Source organism: Ictalurus punctatus, chromosome 22, assembly GCF_001660625.3.
Source record: "Ictalurus punctatus breed USDA103 chromosome 22, Coco_2.0, whole genome shotgun sequence".
In the NCBI taxonomy this organism is placed as follows: Eukaryota; Metazoa; Chordata; class Actinopteri; order Siluriformes; family Ictaluridae; genus Ictalurus; species Ictalurus punctatus.
Genome location: NC_030437.2, coordinates 19,338,784 through 19,365,498, shown reverse-complemented (window position 1 = coordinate 19,365,498; position 26,715 = coordinate 19,338,784). Strand labels below are relative to the sequence as shown.

The window sequence follows — 26,715 nt, the reverse complement described above, 5'->3', positions numbered from 1 at the left end:
ACAGTGGAAGATAATTCCATGTTTACGAATAATTTGACCCAGAGGTAGTGTATATAATGAAAAAGCAGTGGGCCTAAAACGGAACCTTGTGGAACACCAAATTTAAGTGGAGAAGTCGATATTTACATCTACAACTGATCCGTCAAATAAGAGTTGAGGCAGGAGAGGACCGTCCCCTTAATGCCGACAATGTTTTCTAGTCTATAAAGGAGAATTGTATGATCAATGCCTTACACAAGCAAGGAGACACAACCCTCATCAGAGGCCAGTTGTATTTTATTTCTTTTGTTTGTTTTTTAAATAAAAAAACAAACAAAACAACAATACTAGCCCTCAAACGCAGTGGTACGGTATAAAGAGCTTATTGGAGACTAAATGTAGTGGGTGTTTTATTTTGACATTGCATTGCATTGTGTGCGCGTGGAGATGAGGGGAGGAGGAGGAGAGGAGAGGAGAGGAGGAGGGGCAGACCTGTCAACGGCACGAGAGGGTGGTCGTCATGGCAACGACAAACTTTCAGTCTCAGCTGTTTTAGCCACTTTAGCTAACGCACTAAACAAGCGCGCGTGCCTTGAAGGTGGGCGCGAAAAGGAAAAAAAGAAAAAAAAAGAAAAAAAAAAAGCTTTTGTTTTTCTGTATGAACTGAAGAAGTTTCTTCCTGAATCCGCGAGTGAAATGGCGCTGGACGACCCGCGGCTGCAGTGGATCAGAGACCGGGTCAACGCGGCGTTTCACCTGCCCGAGCCCGACTGTTTCGAGGAGCTGCTGAGCCGCGGAGACGGAGAAGAGGAGAGGAAAATCCTGCAGTTTCTAAACCAGGTCACTGAGGAGGAGATCACTTCAGCACTGCTGCTTTTTAAGAGGATATGGGAGGAAGAAGTGCAAGTGACGATCCCTATCGGTACACAAGCATTCACACACGGTTTATTCACTTCCTTTCATTTGCTAAGCTACCGAAATGCCTCAGAACACCGAGTATGACTTTCTAATATTAAGATAACCTGGTGAAAATACTGCTGTACTTCACTATACTATTCTGTATCCAAAATGGAGTTCAAATATTCAAATGAAGCACTGGCTCATTGAATATGCATGTGCTCATTTGCATGTTAAATGTAATGGGGGGGCGGGGCGGAGTGTGTCCCTTGCATCACCTATGGATAAAATGCCACTTAAGAATAGTAAAAAAAAACCCCAAAAGATATTAAGAAAAAAACTATATATATATATATATATATATATATATATATATATATATATATATATATACAAGTCTGACTTTTTCAAATAAAAAAATATATCATTTTTTAAAAAATGAACTTATGTGTAAATGTTCCTGCTTTTTTTAAACCAAAAAAAAGAAAAGAAAAGAGGAAAATGCGTGGTTTTTCGAAATGAACAAAATTCCAGAAAATATTGAGTCATTTAAGTGAATACAGTCGGCAATGTACATTATTCTTTAGCTTTACGATCATTAAAAAAAAAAAAAAAAAACGATTTTAACATTCCTTGAACGTCTAGGTGTAGTTAAAGATTTACAGGGTTAAAGTATTTTTAAGAATGTAAAGAATTCACACTACACACTTTAGACATTCTTTATTTTTATATTTTCCCCTCGTTTTAGAGTAATAATAAAGTCATCAAAACTCTGGAGTAACACAAATGGAACTACAGGAATGATGAAAAAAATCAAAATAATTTCATTGCATCTTCAAAGTCGACGCCCTTTTCGCCTAGAATTTCCAGAAATGTGTTCTCGGCGTTTTCTCGAGCGATTTCTTGAGGAATTTCCCCGAGATGATTTTTAAACAGTATTAAAGGAGTTCCCACCGACGCCGGACTCTTATCGGCTGCTTTTCGGAATATTTCGCTCCGAGTCGGCGGTTTAAAAAAATATTTTTAGTAAATAAAACGTTAGTTTTCTAGTGAAAGAAATGAACACGTCGGCACGATGATATTTTTGTCTACGACACCGATTTCAAACGTTTAATCACACACACACCTTCAGATCAAAAGGTTTTTGACATGAGAAACATTTCAGTCGAGTGTCCACAAACTTTTGACCGGTAGTGTGTACAAACTTTTTTTTTTTTTATGTACTGTGGAAATACGAACAGACATCTCAGTCTGATATTTCTGTGTACTTATAGTTTGTTTGTTTCATCAGAAAAGCCAAAAGAATCTCCAGATCCCGAAGAGGACGGAGCCCAGGCGAGTCGGTGTTCGTCTGCTGTTCCCCCGATCGAGACGTCCGTCTCAGAGAGAGAGAAATCTCCCACCGAGAGTAAGAGAATACGTACAGTGACGAGCAAAATAGCCATAAAAGCAAGGATAAATCTTTCATCGGTTGCATAGGAACACTAAATTTGCAAAGAATTGGCCTTTTTTTTTTTTTTTTTTAGCTAAAAGTAGCTTTTAAATTGTTAATTTTATGTCTAGGAGAACTTTTGGAACAACCAGAGGTCACTAGCATCAAATCACAAACAGTACTTACAGCCATTAATGATCATTTGTCTTATCTAGAGAGTAAGCTTGGCTCGTACAAGCCCAAGTACAAGTATCTGGTACAAGCTAGGACTGTGTTGCTATGGTTACAGACTCACAGTAAATGAGATAAGAGGTGAATAAGCTACACGGGTTTGGAGATTGTCCATAATCATAGAGCAGTTATTACTAGTTATTACCAACTGTACAGTATTATCGCATATCGTTTTTTTCTTCTTCTTTTTCCACCTGTCCCTGGACAACTGAAGAGATAACGAATGAGCAAAGGACATCTGAAGGCCCTACAGCGGACCCTTCCACCGACGGAACCTTAGACCCAGTGAAAGTGGACGAGGTTCCTCTCACTGTAATAATCACTAACACCTTTGTTTTCTTCTACAATGCTTCTGCTACAAAACACTATACATGTTTAATGTATAGTGTATTCACTGTTATTTTGTCTCTCTCTTTCTCTCTCTCTATCTCTCTCGTTGGCTCCCAGCAGCCAATCGGAGCCAGCCTGTGGACAGAAACAATAGTCACTGTTTAAGCACAGCAGCTAATAAAAATAGCTAGTCCTAAATCATCCATGTCACATCGAATTCTTCTTCCGTCTAGCCTGGGGCTTTGGGGCAGTCAGGGGCTTCTTCTGTCTAGCCTGGGGCTTTAGGGCAGTCAGGGGCTTCTTCTGTCTAGCCTGGGGCTTTGGGGCAGTCAGGGGCTTCTTCTGTCTAGCCTGGGGCTTTTGGTCAGTCAGGGGATTCTTTTGTCTAGCCTGGGGCTTTGGGGCAGTCAGGAGCTTCTTCTGTCTAGCCTGGGGCTTTGGGCCAGTCAGGGGCTTCTTCTGTCTAGCCTGGGGCTTTGGGACAGTCAGGGGCTTCTTCTGTCTAGCCTGGGGCTTTGGGGCAGTCAGGGGCTTCTGTTTAGCCTGGGGCTTTGGGGCAGTCAGGAGCTTCTTCTGTCTAGCCTGGGGCTTTGGGGCAGTCAGGGGCTTCTTCTGTCTAGCCTGGGGCTTTAGGGCAGTCAGGGGCTTCTTCTGTCTAGCCTGGGGCTTTGGGGCAGTCAGGAGCTTCTTCTGTCTAGCCTGGGGCTTTAGGGCAGTCAGGGGCTTCTTCTGTCTAGCCTGGGGCTTTGGGCAGTCAGGGATGTTTTCTGTCCACTCTGGGAGTTTGAGCAGTCAGGGGCTTCTCCTGTCCAGCCTAGGGCTTTGGGCAGTGAAGCAGTCATGCTAATGTCATTGCTCCAGTGGCACAGTGCCTTGGCTGAGTGACTATATCCTGTGTAAAGGAGACAGTCTTCCACTGTGTCATTCCTTTAATATCCCAATCACTATACCTAGCAATCTGTAATTTGATTTTTTTTTTTTTAAATATCAGCCATTTTAGCATTTTGTCTTTGCTAATCTGTCACTTAGTGGATTTCGTGTTGTTCCTTCTCGTCATATCAGAGAGTTGAGATACAGACTGTGTACCATGTGGAGCTACATGTAGCAGTGAACTACATCCCAAAGAGGTTCATGAAGTCCAACGTGCTCTACTTCCTGAGGAACACCAATGGTCAGTGATGATAATTATTTTCAAAAATACTAAAACATTCTGGTTCTGGTGGTTCTGAAAAATAAAACACACAGTAACAGAGTTTAATGCTGCTGGTGCGTTTCAGAGACGATCATTGAGCCAGTGGATATAAAGGAGGCGAATGAGCTGATGCCCAAGCTTCTGGAGATCGGCATGATGAACGGTCATCAACTTCTGATGTTCAGGAACGTCTTCCAGCATGTGTGTGACGGGATAAAACAAACAAATAAATAAATCTGTGCAATGTTCAAAATCACCACTTCAATGTTACTTTTAATGAAACTAGCTAAAATTTAATTTACAAATTTCCACTGATCGAAACTGTAATCCATCAGGAATATGTTTGCTTTCCTACAAGCATTGTCACAATTAAGAGAAAATAATAGCTACCAGATTAGCCAACAGAAAGCCAAGAGTAGGGCACGTTGGGTATTCAGAGGCTTTGGGCACTCAGAGGCTTTGGGCAATCAGAGGCTTTGGGCAGTAGGGAGCTTTGGGTAGTAGGGAGCTTTGGGCAATAGGGAGCTTTGGGCATTCAGAGTATTTGGGCAGTAGGTAGCTTTGGGCAGTCAGAGACTTTGGGCAGTAGGGAGCTTTGGGCAGTCAGAGACTTTGGGCAGTAGGGAGCTTTGGGCAGTCAGAGACTTTGGGCAGTAGGGAGCTTTGGGCAGTCAGAGACTTTGGGCAGTAGGGAGCTTTGGGCAGTATGGAGCATTGGGCACTCAGAGGCTTTTGGCGGTGGGGAGCTTTTGGCAGTAGGGAGCTTTGGGTAGTAGGGAGCTTTGGGCAGTCAGAGGCTTTGGGCAGTAGGAAGCTTTGGGCAGTAGGGAGCTTTGGGCAGTAGGGAGCATTGGGCACTCAGAGGCTTTTGGCGGTAGGGGGCTTTTGGCAGTAGGGAGCTTTGGGTAGTCAGAGGCTTTGGATAGTAGGGAGCTTTGGGCAGTCATAGGCTTTGGGCAGTAGGGAGCTTTGGGCAGTAAGCTTTGGTTTTGCTCTGTCTAACAGGTGTACATGCCGCTGCTCTCAGTGGGCCAGATCAGGCTCTCCAGTTTAGGCTACCAGCAGGAGGCGCGGAGCTCTGAAGGCAGTGATGTGAGCGCTGAGCTGAAAACTAAAAGCCTGCTGGCACCAGCAGACCCCTTCAGCACTGCCCTGATCCGAGATGAGTGCCTTAACTACTCTTACAAGTACATGGTCCTTACAGACAGAACCCTGCAGCAGCTGCAGAGTGAGTTTAACCGAACTCCATCGGCTCCGTTACAGTCCTGAGAGCAGTTACACGCGTTAATTATGGACATTTTAATTGAGTTTCGTCGTCTCTCTAATTCTCTTCTGTAGGTATGAATAATCTACACATCCCTGAGCTGGACTTGGATCAGGATGTGGAGACCCTGCTGGCCAGTCAGGAGGTGGTAGAAAAGCTGGAGCAGTGTGTAATGAACTGGCAAACCCAAATCACCGTCATCCTCAAGGAGCAGGAAGAGAAGAAACCACAGGTCCGCTCTGAAACATGTCGGGAAATAACAAATAAAATACATAAAATAACAACATATCAAATAAAACACGGCATATATTATATTTAAGTTTATATCTATTACAGTATTTATTGTAATGTTTATTACAGTCCTTATTACAGTGCCTGTGAGATGAATACTCTTTTTCTCCATGTATTTCTCATATTTATTCACTCACGCCGATTTTCTTTTTCCTCCTCCCGTCTTTCTTTAAGTTTTTTCCTTTCTGTTTCTCACTTTGCGTCTTTCCATTATTAAAAAAACCTCCCCTTTTTTTTCCTCACATTGTCTATTTATTTGTCCAAAACCTCTGTTTTGTTTTTTTCTTTCTTTCTTTTTTGTTCTTAATTTCTCTTTATTTTTCTTACTTTCTTTCCTAAATTTTTTACATTTCTTTTCTTTCTTTCTTTATTTTTTGTTCTTAATTTCTCTTTATCTTTCTTACTTTCTTTCTTTCATTTTTTAAAATTTCTTTTTTGTCTTAATTTTGTGTCTTTCTTTTTTCTTTCTTCAATTTTTCTTTATTTCTCGATTGCTCTTAATTTTCCTTTCTTTATTTTTGTCTTATTTTTGTATTCCTTTCTTTCTTTCTTGTCTTAATTTTGTATTTCTTTCTTTTTTCTTTCTTTCTTAAATGTATCTTTCTTTCTTGATTGCCCTTTATTTTTCTTTCTTTCTTTCCTGTCTTAATTTTGTATTTCTTTCTTTCTTCCTTATTGGTTTTATTTATTTCTCAATTGCTCTTTATTTTTCTTTCTTTCTTTCTTGTCTTAATTTTGTATTTCTTTCTTTCAATGACGTATTAGGATATCGAGTAGGAGGTGCGTGGCTTAACCATGTGCCCTGCTCCATGTTTACCTTTCGTTCGTGTCCGATCTCGGTGCTGATCCCCAGGCCCCTGGTCCGATGGCTGAGCTGGAGTTCTGGCGTGAGCGTGCGACTGTACTGAGTGGTCTGTGCGAACAGCTGAAGCTGCCAGTGGTGAAGAAGATCCTGGAGGTGATGGGCCGAGCCGACCTGGACCCCATGCAGAACCTGAACGAGACTATAACGGAGCTGAACCTTTACCACGTGGAGGCCATGGAGAACGTGCGCTTCCTCGGCACCGTGGAGCGGTACTTTAAGGTGAGTCAGAGTTTCTGACGATATAACACCAGTTAAATATATTTCTTAGATATATGCCACGAGAAAGGCAAACACGGCACGTTCCAGTTTGTATTCGAAAGAGAAAAAAAGGCTGCAAATTTTGACTAGGACCCAAAAAATAAAAACACTAAACAGTCCTACATCAAAGTCTAATACACTTGATGTCCGTTTTAAAGTGATAGATGTTTGTAGTGTTGAGAAAGGAGTCTAAGACGGACCTCGGGATGGTGCACATTAGCGTAATGAGTGTCATGTCTGAAGAGTTGGACTGGGTTTATAAAGGGGGTCCATTACAGCGTGACTGATCTCTGGGGGTTCAGTACTCCTGCGTTCACTGTGTGAAGTGTGTCACATTCATCGTGTTTATATTTCACACCAGAACCTGGCCACAGCGGTGAACTTCAGCATGATCCTGGACACCATTGCACCGCTGATGAGGGGTCTGAGGATGATATGGATCATCTCCAGCCACTACAACTCGGAAGAGCGCATGATGGCCCTGATGGACCGCATCGCCTGGGAGCTGTGTGAGTGCGTCACTCGCGTCGTCGACGTCCACGCGCTTTTCAGGTGAGCTGGCACCATCGCGCTTAACGCTAAACGAGCTCATTCCTTAAATGACAACCAGAAAACAAGCCCGCTTTCACACTTTACTTTCTCTTTCTTCTTTTTCAGTCTTTACTTTTTCTTTCTTCCTTTCTTTCTTTCTTTCTTTCTTCCTTTCTTCCTTTCTTTCTTTCTTCCTTTCTTTCTTTCTTCCTTTTTAGTCTTTACTTTTTCTTTCTTCCTTTCTTCCTTTCTTTCTTTCTTCCTTTCTTCCTTTCTTTCTTTCTTTCTTTCTTTCTTTCTTTCTTTCTTCCTTTCTTTCTTTCTTCTTTTTTAGTCTTTACTTTTTCTTTCTTTCTTCTTTTCTTTCTTTCTTCCTTTCTTTCTTTCTTCTTTTTTAGTCTTTACTTTTTCTTTCTTTCTTCCTTTCTTTCTTTCTTCCTTTCTTTCTTTCTTCCTTTCTTCCTTTCTTTCTTTCTTCCTTTCTTTCTTTCTTCTTTTTTAGTCTTTACTTTTTCTTTCTTCCGTCCTTTCTTTCTTTCTTCCTTTCTTTCTTCTTTTCTTTCTTTCTTCCTTTCTTTCTTTCTTCTTTTTTAGTCTTTACTTTTTCTTTCTTTCTTCCTTCCTTTCTTTCTTTCTTCTTTTTTAGTCTTTACTTTTTCTTTCTTCTGTCCTTTCTTTCTTCCTTTCTTTCTTTCTTTCTTCCTTTCTTTCTTTCTTCTTTTTTAGTCTTTACTTTTTCTTTCTTTCTTTTATTCTTTTTCTTTTTTAGTATTTACTTTTATTTCTTTCTTTTTTCTTTTTTAGTCTTTTTAATTTTTCTTTCTTTCTTTCTTCTTTTTAATCTTCTTACTTTTCTTTCTTTCTTTCTTATTTTTAACCCATTTCTTTTTCTTTCTTTCTTCTTTTTTAGTCTTTTTTACCTTTCTTTCTTTCTTTTTTTTTCTTTCTCAAAATCTATCTATCTATCTATCTATCTATCTATCTATCTATCTATCTATCTGTCTATTTCACTCTTTATATCTTCTTTTTTAGTCTTTTTCTTTCTTTCTTTCTTTCTTTTTTTCTTTCTTTCATATATGTCACAGTATCCACATTTCAAACTGTATTATTATCATCAGTCTTTTTACCAGTAACACTCTATCTATCTATCTATCTGTCTATCTGTCTGTCTGTCTATCTGTCTGTCTGTCTGTTTATTTCTCTCTTTCTTTCTTAAAAGTGCACATTACCTTCAGATATTATTTTAAAAGGTCTACTTCATTGCCTGTGACTGTAGAGATAAGCACGAAGTGGCCAAGGCCAAAGTCCGAGATGGCAGGCAGGTTCTGGACCAGTGGAAGTCCTGCTACTTTGAGGTTCGAGAAGTGATCGAGAAGTCCGGCAGGGAATCGCGCTGGGAGTTCGACCGCCAAAGGCTCTTTGAGAAGACGGACTACATGGCTGCAGTCTGTCAGGACCTCTACGACATCTTGAAGGTTAGATCACCTTGTAATAAACATTACAGTAAGTGTTCCGTCGTGTTTAAAGCCACCGTTCTGTGAAAAATCACTCACACGTTACACTTACCGAGTTACACGTTTTCACGCTTACCGGCAGCGTGGCCGATTACACCAGACGTATGAGGTGTGTGAAGTTTGCGTCTTTAAGTACAAGGCCAATGTCGCTAACAAGTAAGACTAGAGAAGGCCTCCAGTTTAGCATCGTGCAAACGCCACATGTGACATTTCATCAGTCGGCTTTGAGGAGACTTTCCGTGCGTCACGTCCTGAAGACTCAGACTGAAATCAGTCATATTGCACTGAACCTAATCGAATCATCTACTCAGATCAGTACTGAACTACTTATGGCTAATTTGAGCTTTTTACTTTTTCTATCTTTCTTTCTTTCTTCTTTTTTTTTTAAACCTTTTTTTTTAACCCAACTGTTCAATTTATTTCATTCTTTGCCCTCTGAGTGTTAACCTTCTGAACCGACAGACCCTGGAGGATTTTTATAAAATCTTTGGGCCGGAGATGAAGGACATAACAGGCGAGCACAGGCGTATCGACGACGTGCTGCGGACGGTGGACGGCCTGGTCCTGCCCATCGAGGAGCTGGACTTTGACCTCTTCAACATTCGCAAGATGGAAGATTGGAAAAAAGTCATCCAGGACTTCCAGAGCAAGGTTCAGGTGAGGTCGTGAACGTGTCTCCGTGTGAAAGGGTTCGTCATTTGTTTTTGTTTCCGCTCGCGTCGTCACCCTGTTCCCTCTCTGCTGTTCCAGGCTATCGAAGGAGAAGCCATTTACTTCATCGACCAGTCCTTCACGACCCTGCGCTCGGCGTCTGTCGCCTTCGACACGCTGCTGAAGTTCAAGCACATCCGCTCCAGAGAAGCGCTCAACAATCAGATGATGATGAAGTTCAACGACATCACGGTCCAGTACTGCAAAGAAGTGAGGAAACATCTGAAACATCTGGCACTCGAGGCAACAAGAATAAAATTTTGTGATCAGCCGAGACGTGTGCAGTGTCATAAGTCACGTGACGTGAGAAAGATTGCGTTTTTAGTTTTGCACGAAGCAAATCTAGCTAACCAGTGATGAATGCTTATAGTTTGTTGCTTGTGGGCGTGGCCCGTCCAGTGTTCAGGTGAGAAACGGTAGAAGCTATATACTCCTTCTAGAGCGAACTAGTAAGGCAAAAACGGAATAAATGTCATCACACTCATCAGTGTGAAAATAAGTTATGTGATTTAATCCAATGAGCTCTGCTACTTCCTTCCAAGCGTTATTTTCTCGTAACGTCTCTTAACGCTAGTTGATATTCATGCGCCTTTCAGGTTATGCGAATTACCCGCAGCTTATAAAATAGCACACAGACCCAGCACCTCCGAATATTTAGTGTTAAAGTTTTTTATTTTTTTATATCACGCGCTGACAGTCACTAGGGTGCTCGATCTAACAAAGCCATGAGATGCTAAACCGTGGTGATGAAATTGAAATTTGCGTCCGGGGCGTAGGCGATTTTATCACGCTTTTAAATCGCCATCTTGAGTTTGTACATCCGTATAGGTCGGGACTTCCTACGTAACAACTTAGAGCGCAAAAACTCCGAAGACGCCAAACTTGCCTGGGACATCGACTATATTTTATGTTAAGGTGAAAATCCCAGGCCTTGTGATCCAAAGCGATGCATTTTTGTCCTCACTGTTTTGAACTTTTTCTAGGTGGACATCATAAACGAGATGTTTGTCAAGAACAAAGACAAGCCGCCTCTGAATAAGAACCAGCCTCCCGTGACAGGGGCGATCTTCTGGGAGCGCACTCTGTTTCACAGCATTAAACACACCATCGTACGCTTCCAGAAAGTGCCGGAAATGCTGCACAACAAACAGGGCATAGCTGTAAGATAAACCGTTTAAGCATGCTGTGTATCGCGTGCGTGTGCGTGTGTAACTATTAACAATCTCAGCCCTTGTGCTGATGTCACTTACCGGTGTGTGTGTGTGTGTGTTATATGTTGCAGGCAAAAGCAAAGTTTCTGGAGGTGGGAAAGCGCATGCGGGACTACGAGGTAAGGAAACACCAACGCTGGAGCGAGGAGGCCGTGCAGACGTTGGATGTGCTGATGAACAGAAAAGTCCTGCTCACGGTGAAGAGCTCCGGGGACACCTGTCGAGACGCCGCACAGCCTGAGGTCAGAAACACGCAGACCCCGAACAACTTTTACCCTGAGACCGATTATCCGGTTCAAGCACATTGTCCTCGCGTGATATCGGCTCGTGTAGAGGAGGATTCGGTTCAAATATTTCATGCTGAAATTTTATATTGAGGTTTCCGCCTGAAAATACACTTAAAAATCACGATGGAACCTCATCCGAGATCAGTATTATTCCTGTACGTCTGAGTCTGAATGCGGAACTCAGAAAATCCACACAGGTAGCTGCGTAACCCGACTCTGAACACCGGGAACTTTCCCCGCATAAATACCGCTGTAATTTTGAGCTACGACCCCCTAACCCCCTAACGCTTTCATTCTTGTTGTTGAATAAACGCCAAGCTCGGCGATGTGGTGCGATTGTTTTTTTACGGTCTCTCAGGACCAGGACCCGGAGACGGGGGTGCGGTTTGCGGTGAACTTTGGCCCGGAGCTGAAGGAGGTCATCACTGAGGCCAGGTACTTTGAGCAGCTGGGCTTCAGTATACCTGAAAACGTCAGAATAGTGGCGGGGCTTCAGGACAAGATCTTCAGGTAGGACTTTTATTTATTTATTTTATTTTATTAATTTTTTTTTTTACATTTTTTACAGCACTTTTTTTTTGCACGTTCTCGGTCAGATAGTTTATAAGACCTATTAATAACTGTAGAGCTGCGGAACGATCGTCGGATCGGTCTTCAACGAGAAAGATTAGCCGCGGAAAAGCAAATCTCTTCGCTGGTTTATTATTTTCTTTTAGTTTCGAGTGAAATGTTACAGTTAACGTAGTAATTATTGACACTGTTTATAAAAGCAAAGGGAAAAAAAAATTGTAATGTCTCCAGCTTAAACATATCATGACGCTGTGTACATTTTACTTTAACAGACCGGTTGCCTACATTTGGTTTTGGTTGAAGAATATTATCTTAATTTTTCTAGAGAAAATACTATTATTATAATATAGCAACGTTTTTTTTTTATCCATGCCAGTGATTTAAGATGAGTAGTTTGGATGCTCGTAATTTCTCCAATAATTTTCCATTAAATGTATAGGTAAAGCTATTTATATGTACTAATTAAAAATAAATTGTTTATAGGACCATCTCTCGATCTCGAGCCTGTTTCCTTTCATCATATCTTTTGTGTTTATAGACACTTGGACGAACTGGAGAGTTTGACGGACCGCTACCGATCTGTGATGGACAGTCTGAAGGACCCAGAGGTCCTCCTGATGGCCACGCAGATACAGGAAGTGAGGAGTGTGATGTCCGCTGGATATAAACGATTAACCTTGGGTTCTCTGGGTATCCACAATCACATCATCACAACAACTCTATACTTTTCAAGTCTCTTTCATGTAATACATACGATGCGTTCAGGTCTTTGCGCTTTTACTCCTGTCAGGTTTGCTATCTGGTTCGGTTTTATCTGATCCGAGCAAAAAAATCCTGAACGTAACCGTGAACACTCACCGTTTTTTTTTTTTTTACCCCTTCGCGTCACGCAGCCCTACCCGACTTCATCGCCAAGGCCAACCAGGCCATCGTACAGTTCGGGACCCTGCTGAACCAAATCCAGAAGAACGAAAGAGACATAGACGCCAAGCTTCAGGCCATCGAGTCAGCGAACCTTTTTAAATTCCCCGTAGCAGAAAGAGCAGGAGAGCTGCCAGGTAACGAGCTGCACATACTCCTACCGACGTTTTAATCTTAACCAGACGCGATTAAGAATATTTAAACTGTGTGTTTGTGGGTGAAGGAGTGAAGGAGTTCTGCGAGCTGGTGGAGAAGCAGAGAGCCAAAGATGTGGGCTTGCTGAGCAGGAAGTACTCAGCCATCCGACCTCTGCTCACCAAGATGGAGTGTCTGACCGCGCAGACGAGCAGCGGCAAGGCCAAGCACATGGCCCAGTACTACGCTTACTGGGAGCGGAGAGTGTTTGACTCTCTCACCAAGATGGTGCTGAAGTGAGTCTACTACCGAAGGATAACGTCAGTTAAAAGATTTGATCACATCACGGCTGGAAATGGAGACTTTGTTTACGTTTCGCTTGCACAGAATGACGTGAAAAGAGCAAAATCATTTCCATTTTATTTAATTAACTTTACACTTTACAGTATCGGCAATTGTTTACATATTAGCTCACTAGCTATTCATTAACTGAGGGTATTTAGGGGAAAAAAACAAGCTTTAAAAATAAGTATTTAGTATATGTAGCTACACACTCAACGCCTGTAACACTGTACCACACAGCACGGATTCAGTACAACGCGATACACACCCGTCAGCCAATCGGAAAACAGGATTTTCCGTCCTCGCTGTTCTCACGCCGTTTTTATTTAGATTCACGTAATTACCCAATTAAGCCTCATCGTTATTTTCTTTTATGCATCCTCCTACTTTTTAGTTTGCTATTTCAATTTCATATTTACTGCATAACGTAAAAACATGCCTTTTTATTTGACTTCTCTGAGGGTTATTATCGTTGTTTTTAAATCCATTTCCTTGCTGTTATTATTACCACATGCTTTTATGTTAAATGTCTATTATTAGCAGTAGTATTAGTGTTTAAACAGAAGCTGCAAAAAAATATAAATATCCTAAATATAGCATGAAGTTAAATAAATACAACTCATTTTAATTCAGATTTTAAATGGCCCAGTGTAGAGAATTCATTTTTAGAGAATCTCTATGAATTATTATTATTATTATTGTTATTATTATTATTATTATTATTATTACTGCATGCTTTTACGTTCTTTGATGTATCTGTACAGTGTCACTGGGTATCCCAAAATAAAGTTATATAATAGTAATAATAATAATAAGGTTAACAATAATGCTTAGTATTATTGTGAAACCACTAAGAACACTGAGAAGATTAGACCAGCTGGCTTTGCTTCTAAATATGAGTAAATCTATTAATATTATTTTGAATTATAAAATGGCCGAGTGTGGAGAATCCCACTCTAACCTCTTTTGAAGTTTACTGCGCGTGTTTTTGACTTTAGCCTTCGCGACACTGCTCCACGTTCTGCAGCAAAATCACAGCTGTGCAAAAAAAACGTGGTCTGAAACCTAGTAAGTTGAATTTCCGAAATGAAATCATGTACAAGGCTCATAGTACTGTTTTGTGTGTGTGTGTGTGTGTGGCAAGGAACCTACAGGTGTTTAACTCCGCCCTGCTGGGCTCCACCCCACTTTTCCAAATCGAGACCATTCTCTCTGCTCCTTTGATCGTGCTGCACCCCAAAAGCAACGAGGTGTACAAGCTGATCATGCAGTGTGTGAGGGACTGTGTGGAGAGCACCAAGGTAAACTCTCATCTCTGTTCAGCTGTTTAACATATCTGTATTATTATTATTATTATTATTATTAGGCACATAAATCTGTTAACTGTGAACCCCATAGCATTTCGTTCGCTGGATGCAAGGCACGTGTATCGAGTGTCCTCCGCAGCGCGTGGACAGCGAGGACGAGCCGTTCGTCTTCAGCTTCTACAGCGAGCTGTGCCAGCTGCCGCAAGTGAACGAGCGCGCCATGACCGCATCCCAGAACGCACAGCGGCTCCTCGGCTCCGTCGCCCGCTACCTGAATGACTGGAGACGCTACCGGACCCTCTGGAAGCTCGACAAGGCCATCATGCTGGAGAAGTTCGCAGCCAAGAAGCCCTCGTGCGTGATTTACGACGAGAAGCTGCAGTTCTATTCGAACCTCAGTCGGGAGGTGGCGCAGCAGCCGCTGGTGAAGGACGAACACATCATCAGGTTGAACCTGGAGCCGCTGGGACGCACCGTGCTGGAGAACGCTCAGGCGTGGGTCACTTCGCTGGGCAGGCTACTCAATGACTCGGCCCGGGAGGAGTTACACGCGCTGCGCAATGAGTTCCAGGTGATTTATTTTTGTAAAAATGCGATCATTAGATGCTCAGATCAATAAGTAAATCAATTTATTTAATACCACAGAAGGTGCTGATTCATTTTATATTGATTAATTGACCTATATATATATATATATATATATATATATATATGATGTGCTATGATGTGATGAAGGGTTTTTTTTCTGTAAGGAGATGTTTATTTAACGTTTTATGGAAGGAGTCTCCAGTGTCAGAGGTAAAACTATAACTTTAGGGGGAGTTTTGTGTTGAAGAGAGAGAATGAAGAGAAGGTTGGTGAGAGAACGACTGTTTCTAGCTGCTTTAACCTAAGCAGGAACTCCTTTCGCGGACGTTTGCACGACGATATGTAGCTATATTCCGTTCTCAGATAAATACAAAACGTTAGCGTTGGCAAATCGCTGCGGTATAAGAGGAATAAAACACTCTGGGACGTGTTGTTCTAGGAAATTAATAGACATATATAAATAACGTAAGTGAGACACATGCTACATCCTAAACCTCACGCTAGAATTCTGGTATACAGTTTAGGACACTAGGATGCAGGACATGTAGGACAGCTTTCTGATGAATTAATAAACCTTCACAAACTCACAGAGCCATCGTCTGAAATCGACGTGACTTAAACCGAGTTGAACCCGTTTAAAAGTTTCCGTGTCACTGTAAACAGCAACTGTCAGACAATCTAAAGAGATCTCCCGACACGCTGGAAAACCTGAAGTTCATCCTCGGGACAATCTCCGACATCCGGAACATGTCTCTGAGAGTGGAGATGCGATACAGAGACGTCCAGGAGAGATACAGGACTCTGGCCATGTATAATATAGAGGTGAGCTCCACCGTTTCTCTTCTGGAAATGATTATTTGTTACAAAAATAAAAAAGAAGATGCCGGGTTGATTGGATTTATTTTACCGCACAGGCCGAGGAGGACGAGCTGCAGCTGGTAGCCCGCATCGAGAATCTGTGGAGAGACGTGTCCGCTGAGGCCCGACGGGTGGATCGCCGCCTGGGCAAAGTCAAGAAGACCTTCACCAAAGTGAGCTCTGTGAAATCGCTCAGCCTCCGATCGTACTGTATTATTAAAAAATATGAAATGAGTAACCATTTTACAACGATATGATTTTATCATTCATTCTCGTCTATGGACTCATATCTGGTCAGATCACCGTGGAACAGATAGAGCAGTATAAGCAGGAGTTGTCCATCTTTGCCGAGAGTTTTAACACGGACGGACCGGGAGCTATAGGAGACAACCTGGAGAAAGGTACGCACACATGTTCGCTGGTTTTTATAAAGGTCTGCGTGCGTGAAAATGACTGCAAACTTAATAACACCCTGAAAAAAAAAAATTCCAAAAAGTGTAAGCTGATAGTAATGCCGAAAGAGCCATCGCAAAATAGTGGGCGGAGTCAGTGCAATTTACGCATGCGCACCTGCTGAAGGGCAGGTATTACATTTGTGAAAATCCTTTTTTCTGCTCGTTAAAGGTGCAGTAGTCTGTTTTTTTTCTAACTAAGGACACGGATAAGCTGGAAAAAATATGTAGGGGGTGATTTAAAAAAAAAAAGTTTAAAGTGTAAGCCGTTATATACTCGTGATGAAGTCATGAATTCTGATTGCTGAATCACAATGAATATGCAAATGAGCAAATCAGCTTAACTGATTTCATTGCGCTCAGAGGGCAGAAGACAGAAGCTATGTGCCGTGTATGTTATGATATTTTTAGAGGTGTTTTGGTTGACAGTTGTGCTGTCTGACTGTAGCGTCTATTGGTTTGTGAACAATCAGATTTAAAATCAGGATGCATTTACACCCAATGATCCAGAGTGATGATTCCTATCCAGATATAATCCCGATATTTTGGATATTTCGAGCGCAACACAACGGACGTGGAAGAAATTCGTTCAAGTCAATAAAATCGGATTTAATCTGATGGTAATCCCGAATATTTTCCCACCTGCAGGACTGATGGTTATGAGTGCTCATGAGGCAGATCTGGCTAAGATAGAGGCGAGCCGTCAGGAGCTAGCCAACGCTGAGAAGCTGTTTGACCTTCCCATTACCATGTACCCAGAACTTCTGAGTGTCCAACAGGAGATGAGAGGCCTGAGGCAGATCTACAAGGTCTACGAGGAACAGAAGGTCGTCCGCTCCGTTTGGTTGTCTTTTGTAGACACATTGTAATATAGAAGTACTTTAAAAATCAACCCGAACTTCGCTGTGTTTTTTAAAAAATCTTTTTTTTTATTTTAGGCTGCTAAGGCAGAATGGTCTCAGACTCTGTGGGTGAACCTGAACATCCAGCTGCTTCAGGAAGGTGTGGAGGGTTTCATTAAGGAGCTCAGGAAGCTGCCTAAAGATGTGAGAGCTCTTCCTGTGGCCTTCTTCCTGGAGGGACATCTGAAAGAGTTCAGAGAGTCTCTGCCGCTGCTGCTGGACCTGAAGAACGAGGCTCTGAGAGACAGGTTAAAACTGAAAAATTGCATTTTTCTTTCTACATCTCTACTAAAAATGATGCCGTTCTTAAAATAAATCAGCACAGAATCAGCATCACTGAAGCAGAACTTCAGTACTTCTAGACCTGATTGTTGGATTTAATGCCTTTTCTTTGTCCCAGGCACTGGAACGAGCTGATGGCACGAACAGGAACCAGCTTCAAGATAAACCCAGACACCTTCACGCTGGAGAACATGTTTGCCATGGAGCTCCACAAACACGGCAGCGTCATCGGAGAAATCGTCACCTCAGCTGTCAAAGAGCTCAGCATAGAGAAGGTCTAGAAGTTTCCTACGGGTCCACCTCTTGTCTCGGTTTCCGCGTATCTGCGTATCTTTATGGATATTTTCCCGTATGTGTTTTTACAGGGTGTGAAGGAGGTGGTGGACACGTGGGAGAACATGAAGTTCACCGTGCAGCGTTACTTTAAAGGCACGCAGGAGCGAGGCTCCATCCTGAGCTCGGTGGATGAGATACTGCAGAACCTGGACGATAATGCCGTGAACCTGCAGAGCATGGCGGGGAGCCGCTTCGTCGGGCCGTTCCTGTCCACCATCCAGCAGTGGGAAAAGAGCCTGTCACTCATCAGCGAGGTCATCGAGGTCAGGACATACAGTACATTCTATATAAAATATAACTTTATGCAGAATATAATATACAACTATGAATTCTTAACAGATTTTTCAGAATTTAATATTTAAGAATGTAATACCATATTTTCAGGATTTTACCAAAATCCTCAGACTATTAATTCTATCATATCCTATTTTAGATTAAATTCGTAATCTGTGTGTTTTTTTTTAAAAGAATATCAATTGTATCATTTTTCCCAATCTGTAAATTTTACCTTGTTTTATCAGATTATAGATTTTTCTGTATGTTCCATACATAATTTAATCCCCCCGCCCCCCAATTTATAAATCTTAATTTAAAATAAAAAATTTCTGACTTTTCCAGAATGCAAATTTTGTCAAAGTTTTCAGATTATAAATCCCATCTTACTTTTTGACTATAAATTATTTTGACTGTATTATTATAGATTGTATAATTAATAAATTATAAATTTCACAGTATTTTATAGATAAAACTTTTTTTTTTTTACCATATTTAAATATAAATTCTACCATATGTTTTCAGACTTTACTGAATTTTATAGACTACAAATTCCTTCTTATTTTACTAAATTTAGATTCTTCACATATTTTTCAGAACTTTCAGACTACACATTTTACCAACATTTTTCAGACTATAAATCCCATAATATATATTTTTTTAGTATAAATTCTTAATCTTTTTTTTTTCAGACTATACGTTATAATTTTTTTCCAATCGATAAACTGTACAGTATTTTCCAGAGTTCTTTTCATCTTACTTTTATAAGATAAGATAATACTTTATTAATCCCCAGATGGAGAAATTAGGGACTATAAATTTGATGACTATAAATTCTACTGTATTATTACAGATTTTATAATTGATCAATTATAAACCTCACTCTATTTTCCAGAGCATACATTTTTATCAAATTTTTAAAAAACTCTATCTTCTAAATTCTTAATATATTTTCCAGACTATAAATTCTACTGTATTTTCCATATTAGAAATAATATTGAATTTGTTGAATGATAAATTCTACCATAAAAAAACTGTGTGTGTGTGTGTGTGTGTGTGTTACACTCCAGTGTATAATAAAATAACAAAAATGATTAAATACATTTCACAGCATTAGTAGTAACCAAGCAGGTTTTTACACTTTATTACAAAAGTTCATACAAAAGTTAGTACTCTGTATTATATCAGGAGTTTGTGAAGCCTTTTATGTAATGCTTAAATATTATAATAATCTCATCAATATTCATCATCTCGTACTGTTCAGGTTTGGATGTTGGTGCAGAGGAAGTGGATGTATTTAGAGAGCATCTTTATCGGCGGTGATATTCGCTCTCAGCTGCCCGAGGAGGCCAAGAAATTTGACACCATTGACAGAATGTTTAAAAAGGTGACCCGTTTTTGCTTTTATGTGTGCGTTTTTTTTTTTTTTTTTTTTAAAGAAATATATTCAAAGCCCACTGATTCAGGCAACATTCAGTGTAGCAGAGGAGGAATGAGATAGATGGCAATTGTGTGCCATGTCTGTCTACAGATCATGTCGGAAACAGTGAAGGACCCGGGTATTAAGAGGTGTTGCCTGGTACCGAATCGCCTGTCGGACCTGCGGAACCTGAGTGAAGGTTTGGAGTGCTGCCAGAAGAGCCTGAACGATTACCTGGACTCCAAACGCAACGCCTTCCCACGCTTTTTCTTCATCTCCGATGACGAGCTGCTCAGCATTCTGGGGAGCAGCGAGCCGTCCTGCGTCCAGGAGCACATGATCAAGGTAGCGGGAGTGTGTTTGGGCGTGACGTTTTCAGGAACATCCTATACATAATATACCTAATACATTACATTACGTTACATTACACTACGTTACATTACATAACGTTATGTTACGTTACATTACATAACGTTACATGACATACGGTTACATTACATTTCATTATGTTCCGTTCCATTACAATATGTTACAGTCCATTACGTTACGTTACACTGCGTTACATTACGTCACGTTGTGTTTTGTTAAATTACGGTCTGTTCCATGACGTCACGTTACATTATGTTACATTACGTTATGTTCCGTTCCATTACGTCACATGACATGACTTTACGTTACGTTACATTATGTTTATTTCCGTTTCATTACGTTACATGACATGCCTTTATGTTACGTTACATCACGTTACATTATATATTACATGTTACATTACATAACATTAAATTTCATTATGTTACATTACATTACAAAATATCACATTACGTTACACTGCGTTCCGTGACGTTAAATTACGGTCTGTTCCATTTTGTTACATGACGTGAGATTACTTTACGTTACATTACATTACGTTACGTTGTGTCACGCGGCGTTACTTTAAATCGGTGTCTGTTCCATTTCGTTACATTACATGACATGACTTTTCTTTACTGTATGTTATGTTACATTACGTTACATGACATGACTTTACCGTATGTTACGTTACATTGCGTTATGTTCTGTTCCGTTACATTACGTTACATGACATGACTTTACTGTACGTTACGTTCTGTTACGTTACATTATTTTACACTGTGTAGGAGAGCGATTTGGTGTGATCTGTGCTTCGTAAGAAGAAACACAACCTTGCTGATCTTCAGGCCAAATGACTCTCGTTTCATCCCGCAGATGTACGACAACATCGCATCCCTGCGCTTCGACACGGGGACGAACGGCGAGACGGTGGTGGCAGCCATGGTGTCGGCAGAAGGGGAGGTGATGGAGCTCAGGCAGGCCGTATCAGCCGAGGGACGGGTGGAGGACTGGATGACGGCCGTTCTGCTGGAGATGAGGAGGACCAACAGGCTCATCACCAAGGAGGCCATCTACTTCTACGAACGCGACAAGTCCAGGTGTGCGATTTGGGTCGTCTTGGCGCAGTCTACATCAAGTTACTTCCTGTTTCAAGTTTTTTGACGGCAGGTGAAAGGGACGTTATGATCAGAGGAGTTGTAAAAAAATGTAAATTAATTATTTACATTTTAATGAGCAAAAATACAAGTTTACTAGCCAGAATTTGAATTAAAGAATTATATTTTTTACTAGTAAGTATTGCATTTTACTAGTCAACATTTATCTCTAATTTAATTTGGAGCCCAAGGTTCCTCTCAAGGTTTCTTCCTGATGTCCTCGATTAATCGTCAGCCTCACCCTGACCTCTCAGTCTGGTGTTATTGATTGTGCCTCAGGGTGGACTGGATGCTGGACTACCAGGGCATGGTCGTGCTGGCAGGGAACCAGGTTTGGTGGACGTGGGAGGTGGAGGACATCTTCCGCAAGGTGAGCGCCGGAGACAAGCAGGCCCTCAAACGGTACGCCAAGAAAATGCACGAGCAGATCGACGACCTGGTCATGCACATCACACAGCCTTTAAAAAAGAACGACCGGCGCAAACTCAACACCGTGCTCATCATCGACGTCCACGCCAGAGACATCGTGGACAGCTTCGTCAGGGACAGGTAGGGCGTTGTCGACATCATCGCTGTGTAAGTTGTGTTCATGTTCATTAACCATTTAAAAAACAGGATTAACAAACGTTCAGCCCAGTGAAGTGCAGTACACGTTACAGAATCCTGGATTCTGATTGGTTAAAAGATTGATTCTGTAGAACAGCAGGTCCGACGGGTCGATATTAAAGCGCCGGTTCGGATACGTTAACGTTTCTGCAGTATCACGGACGCTCGTGACTTCGAGTGGGAAAGTCAGCTGAGATTTTACTGGGTCAAAGAATCGGACGACCTGTACGTGCGTCAGTGTTCGGCTCAGTTCTCCTACGGATACGAGTACATGGGCCTGAACGGCCGACTGGTCATCACTCCACTCACTGACCGCATCTACCTCACACTCACACAGGTACGTACACACACATACACACACAAAAAGTGCGTGAATTTCGTATTCTTAATTAAGCAGTAAATATAATAAAAAGTTTTTTAAGAAGTTAACAAGACATGTTAAAGACTGAAGCAACATACAACATAAGTTAATACAGAATAACTGCTTGTTGTTGTTGTTGTTGTTGTTGTTTCATTCCATTTTAACGGCCTCTCACACATGATGTGCAGACATGAGTCAGTGTAAGGTGAAATTAACATGAAGTGAGTCCTAATTTTGTTCATTACAGACTCGATAACATTATGAGACACAGTATGTCTTAATGACTGACACACAACTACGAGGCATACGTAAATGTACAAATAAATAATAACGCGCTCCATTTACTGTATATAACACATTTCCTCTATACACTCATACACACGTTAAAATGATGTACTTGAAGTTAGGCTAACGCGTAACGCCTTCTGTAGGCCCTGTCGATGTACCTGGGTGGAGCGCCTGCCGGACCTGCAGGTACTGGTAAAACAGAGACCACTAAAGACCTGGCCAAGGCTTTGGCTCTGCTCTGTGTGGTCACTAACTGTGGTGAGGGAATGGACTACATGGTGAGTCTTAGACTTCTAACATTTCACAGCAGCTAGAGTTTTTTTTTTATTATTTATAATGTTTTTATTACAAATAGTAGCGATTGACATGCTGTATACTGTATAATTCAGTACTAGTACTTATTCACGGTATAATGTAACGACAGCCCAGTTCTTCAGTTTACTACCTACTGAACTATAAAAACAAAATAACAAAACCAAATCAAAAGTCTAGTTTAGCAAACATCACTACTTTACCATTAGTGATTATAAAAAAAAGAATTGATCATTATTTCTAATCTGAAATAGAAATAAATAGGGCATTTAACGTAGCTCGTGATGAGCACTAGCACCTTTCGTACCCTTGTTGATGAGCATTGTTGTTATGTTGTTGATATCATGAGTAGCTAAGAGTTCTCGTTACCTTACGATGATGAGCTGGATGCGTTCCTGTTCATCTCTAGGCGGTTGGGAAGATCTTCTCCGGCTTGGCTCAGTGTGGAGCCTGGGGCTGCTTCGACGAATTCAACCGCATCGACGCCTCCGTGCTGTCCGTCATCTCCTCCCAGATCCACACCATCCGTAACGCTCTCATCCTGCGGCTCAAGAGGTTCCATGTGAGTCGCGTTATCTTCTAACCATCTCTTCATTTGGAAAATCTTTTCCCGGCAAGGGAATTTAACTCCTGTGGTCGTGTATGGTCTTGACTTGCTGATAGTTTGAGGGTCAGGAGATCAGTCTGGACTCGCGAATGGGGATCTTCATCACCATGAACCCGGGCTATGCCGGGCGCACCGAGCTGCCCGAGTCCGTGAAGGCTCTCTTCCGGCCCGTGGTGGTCATCCTCCCCGACTTCCAGCAGATCTGTGAGATCATGCTGTTCTCAGAAGGCTTCCGCATGGCTAAGGTGACCGTCTCAGATTCTAGTATATTATCCAAGCAGAGTTACTGTTTCTTCCTCATAGACCACAGCGTTTTAACAACGAGTACAATTTTCTTTTTATTAAAGATCGGCACGTCATACTTTTTGTCCATTTGTTGTTACGTTTAATGTTGTGGAACATCCCTGAAGCATGATAGTCCCCGTGTTTCCACTCAGGTTATAGCAGCTATGAACGGTCGTCTAACCGTTACAAAGTGATGACACTGGAGACTCCTTCCATAAGTGCGAACTATGGAAAACTTCACCATATCAAAGATTACATGACTTTATTTGAATCCGTCAATGTGGAGCGTCTTGCAGACTTACCGTAATAATTCAAAGGAAAACATTTCCTGTGGAAATTTCTTATGATTTTCAAAGATTGTTTTGACTGCATTATTTTTTTTACTCTTAAGTACTGTTAGTCCTCATGAATTTCTTATCTTCTACCTTTCAAACGAATTCAACTGTAGTAACCGAGTAGTATATAATACATCTGTACTTTTACTTTCCAGAATCCAGGTACACAGCTCCATCTTTTTCTGTGGAGGGTTTTTTTTTTTTTTTTTTTTTTTGCGGAACAACTGCAAAGCTGCACATTTAACGTATTTTGAAGCAAATCTAATGATCGCCTGCGTTTAAGTACGCTCAGATCACCCAAGTGAATGTAAAATCGATCTGATCGTTCCGGATAAACGTGGTTCCCGTGTTGCAGGTGCTGGCGAAGAAGATGACGGTGCTGTATAAACTGGCACGGGAGCAGCTGTCCAAACAGGCTCACTATGACTTCGGGCTGCGAGCGCTCAAATCTGTATTAGTCGTAGCAGGAGCGCTGAAGAGAGGATCTCCTGAGCTCGACGAGGTGACGAGCACTTAAACGGAAGTCCTCGCTTACTTTAAAACCAACACTAGACTGCCCCGTGACCTCCTGAGAGGTTTAGTACACATCTAGTGTTTGTGCTCTCTCTCTCTCTCTCTCTCTCTCTCGGTCTGTCTCTTTGCCTCCTCTCTGTCAGGATGTGGTGCTGATGCGAGCTCTGAGGGACATGAACCTCCCAAAATTTGTCTTCGAGGACGTTCCACTGTTCCTAGGACTGATCTCAGACCTGTTCCCAGGACTGGACTGCCCACGTGTGCGCTACCCCAACTTTAATGACGCTGTAGAGACCGTCCTGCAGGAGAATAAATACATTCTGCTGCCCAATCAGGTGCCTCCATGTAGATTACCATAGATTTATCTCACAGGCGATTGTTCTTTGATGTTCCTGTATAAATAACTCGAGTCAGAACGGTTTCTGAGAATTCAGAATTCAACAGCGCTGTGGTGTACGGTGTATTTAGAATTGCTGAGGACTTGCCGCCAACACCTGAATCACAAACCACTGATTTCCTGATCTAAGGCACTGTTGAGTTTATTGTTCTTTCTTCATTCTGGCTGCAGGTGGACAAAGTGGTCCAGTTGTATGAGACCATGATGACCAGACACACTACCATGGTGGTAGGACCCACAGGAGGGGGCAAATCCGTGGTTATTAATACTCTGTGCCAAGCTCAAACTAGGTCTCCATCTCTTAAATGCCAATGTAGACACTTTAGTATTTTCTTTCTTTTTCAAAAAGCACCTCAGGTCTAAACCGTGTGTGCTGTGTATCGTGTGCCATACAGGCTGGGCCTGATGACCAAACTGTACACGCTAAACCCCAAAGCCATGAGCGTGAACGAGCTCTACGGCGTCCTGGATCCGGTTACTCGAGACTGGACTGATGGGATTCTGTCCAACATCTTCCGAGACATCAACAGACCGACAGACAAAAACGAGAGAAGGTAGCAGCCGGCTTGGGTAACACCTGCGAGTGATCCTCTAAAAACACACATGCACACAAACACACGTGTATAAAAGAATAACGAGGGGGCGGATGCCATATTGTTCAATCAAATCAAATTTGCAGAGATCAACAATAATAAAGTGATAACTACAACTGGGACTATTCATGCAGTAATATATTTGGTGGTATACTAGCCCCCTATTCGGTTTATTTAAATCTTCACCATCTTCCCATTCAGTTATCATCATAGCAGCCGGTTTTATTTTTCACTTGTATACAGTATTGTCTTTTACATTTATGTGACATCATATTACTTTGACAGCAATAGGGGGAAAAAAAACATATTTTCTTTTTCAATCCGCACTTTCTATCTGTGATTTTTTGTTTGTTTGTTAGATTTTATAGGTGAGTATTAAACCCTGTCTCATATACTTCCGTTCAAGAAAAATCTGGCAACCTCAGAGGCGTGAACTAGACGCAGATTTTATTAATCTAATCTATATTAATTTATTAATATATGGGTGGGATGGTTAGGGGTGCACATACTTTTGGCCGTGTAGTGCAACTATTGGCGTAACTTCTGGACTGAACACTATGAAGCCCATAGTGATTATTTTACCATACGCAAACTCATAACAGTCCACATCCCATTTGAATATCACCAAAAGTATGTGCACCTCTGACCATCACACCCATCTGTCTTTGTTGAACTTCCTGTTCCAGATTTATTCCCCATTTTCCTGTTATAATAAGCTTCACTCTTTCTTTAAGCACTGTGTGTGATCAGCTCTCCCAGATCTAAAACACTAATATTCAACATTTGTTGCACCCCACAGGTACATCCTGTTTGACGGGGACGTAGACGCTCTGTGGGTGGAGAACATGAACTCGGTGATGGATGATAACAAGCTGCTGACTCTCGCTAATGGAGAGAGGATCCGTCTGCAGAGTCACTGCGCTCTCCTGTTTGAGGTGATGACAGTCAGTGATTTACAGGTTAATCCTGGATTAGCACGTTTAATGTTTAATAACCAATTGAACAAGTCTAGTTTTAGAGCTACCAGAAAGCCCCGCCTTTAACCATGACCCCCCCCCCCAGCCCCCTCTTATAAAGTTTATAAATACAGTATATAAGAAGAAAACAATAAGGAAATCTGCTCCACACTCCACCATAGTAAGTGCTGAGCTAAATATTTTTCTCAAACTGTCCTGAAGAGGGCGCTAATACAACAGACTGGAGATAAAACACAGAAAATCCAAGAAGAGGTTTTGTTCGCGTTTTTTTTGTAGCGATCTAAAACCGAGACACGTGACAATGGGACACCGAATAACTGGCATGTTTAGATTTCACCCAGATGTTTGCTTTCAGGTCGGAGATCTGCAGTACGCGTCTCCTGCCACCGTGTCTCGCTGCGGAATGGTGTTTGTGGATCCACAATATCTACGCTACGCCCCCTACTGGCAGAAATGGGTGAAGGACAGGCCCGCAGGAGTAAGAGCCGGACGTGCGGCGCAGTAACAGTGCACAAGTCTTTTCTCATGTTGTGTTCTGAGATATTAATACGATATTT

The 26,715-nt window shown here is 41.6% G+C and overlaps 1 protein-coding gene across 1 annotated transcript in view; it reads left to right on the top strand.

Annotated features, from left to right (window-relative positions):
• Nucleotides 1-412: 412 nt before the first annotated feature.
• dnah10 (dynein axonemal heavy chain 10) overlaps nt 413-26,715 on the top strand; it is a 58,272-nt gene continuing 31,969 nt past the window's right edge. Inside the window, exons 1-41 of the mRNA XM_017451231.3 lie at nt 413-901; nt 2,168-2,284; nt 2,754-2,851; nt 3,932-4,040; nt 4,147-4,262; nt 5,067-5,289; nt 5,400-5,557; nt 6,470-6,700; nt 7,101-7,291; nt 8,547-8,745; nt 9,247-9,441; nt 9,535-9,705; nt 10,479-10,655; nt 10,778-10,948; nt 11,352-11,503; nt 12,102-12,253; nt 12,457-12,621; nt 12,708-12,915; nt 14,106-14,262; nt 14,360-14,839; nt 15,520-15,678; nt 15,771-15,887; nt 16,013-16,115; nt 16,815-16,993; nt 17,105-17,316; nt 17,469-17,625; nt 17,716-17,949; nt 19,224-19,346; nt 19,491-19,724; nt 20,604-20,827; nt 21,164-21,433; nt 21,644-21,827; nt 22,283-22,417; nt 22,861-23,013; nt 23,115-23,303; nt 24,034-24,180; nt 24,335-24,526; nt 24,760-24,878; nt 24,984-25,142; nt 25,981-26,116; nt 26,514-26,636. Coding sequence (XP_017306720.3) covers nt 427-901; nt 2,168-2,284; nt 2,754-2,851; nt 3,932-4,040; nt 4,147-4,262; nt 5,067-5,289; nt 5,400-5,557; nt 6,470-6,700; nt 7,101-7,291; nt 8,547-8,745; nt 9,247-9,441; nt 9,535-9,705; nt 10,479-10,655; nt 10,778-10,948; nt 11,352-11,503; nt 12,102-12,253; nt 12,457-12,621; nt 12,708-12,915; nt 14,106-14,262; nt 14,360-14,839; nt 15,520-15,678; nt 15,771-15,887; nt 16,013-16,115; nt 16,815-16,993; nt 17,105-17,316; nt 17,469-17,625; nt 17,716-17,949; nt 19,224-19,346; nt 19,491-19,724; nt 20,604-20,827; nt 21,164-21,433; nt 21,644-21,827; nt 22,283-22,417; nt 22,861-23,013; nt 23,115-23,303; nt 24,034-24,180; nt 24,335-24,526; nt 24,760-24,878; nt 24,984-25,142; nt 25,981-26,116; nt 26,514-26,636 — 7,494 coding nt within the window. The 5' untranslated portion in view covers nt 413-426. The remainder of the gene's footprint in view (nt 902-2,167; nt 2,285-2,753; nt 2,852-3,931; nt 4,041-4,146; nt 4,263-5,066; nt 5,290-5,399; nt 5,558-6,469; nt 6,701-7,100; nt 7,292-8,546; nt 8,746-9,246; nt 9,442-9,534; nt 9,706-10,478; nt 10,656-10,777; nt 10,949-11,351; nt 11,504-12,101; nt 12,254-12,456; nt 12,622-12,707; nt 12,916-14,105; nt 14,263-14,359; nt 14,840-15,519; nt 15,679-15,770; nt 15,888-16,012; nt 16,116-16,814; nt 16,994-17,104; nt 17,317-17,468; nt 17,626-17,715; nt 17,950-19,223; nt 19,347-19,490; nt 19,725-20,603; nt 20,828-21,163; nt 21,434-21,643; nt 21,828-22,282; nt 22,418-22,860; nt 23,014-23,114; nt 23,304-24,033; nt 24,181-24,334; nt 24,527-24,759; nt 24,879-24,983; nt 25,143-25,980; nt 26,117-26,513; nt 26,637-26,715) is intronic.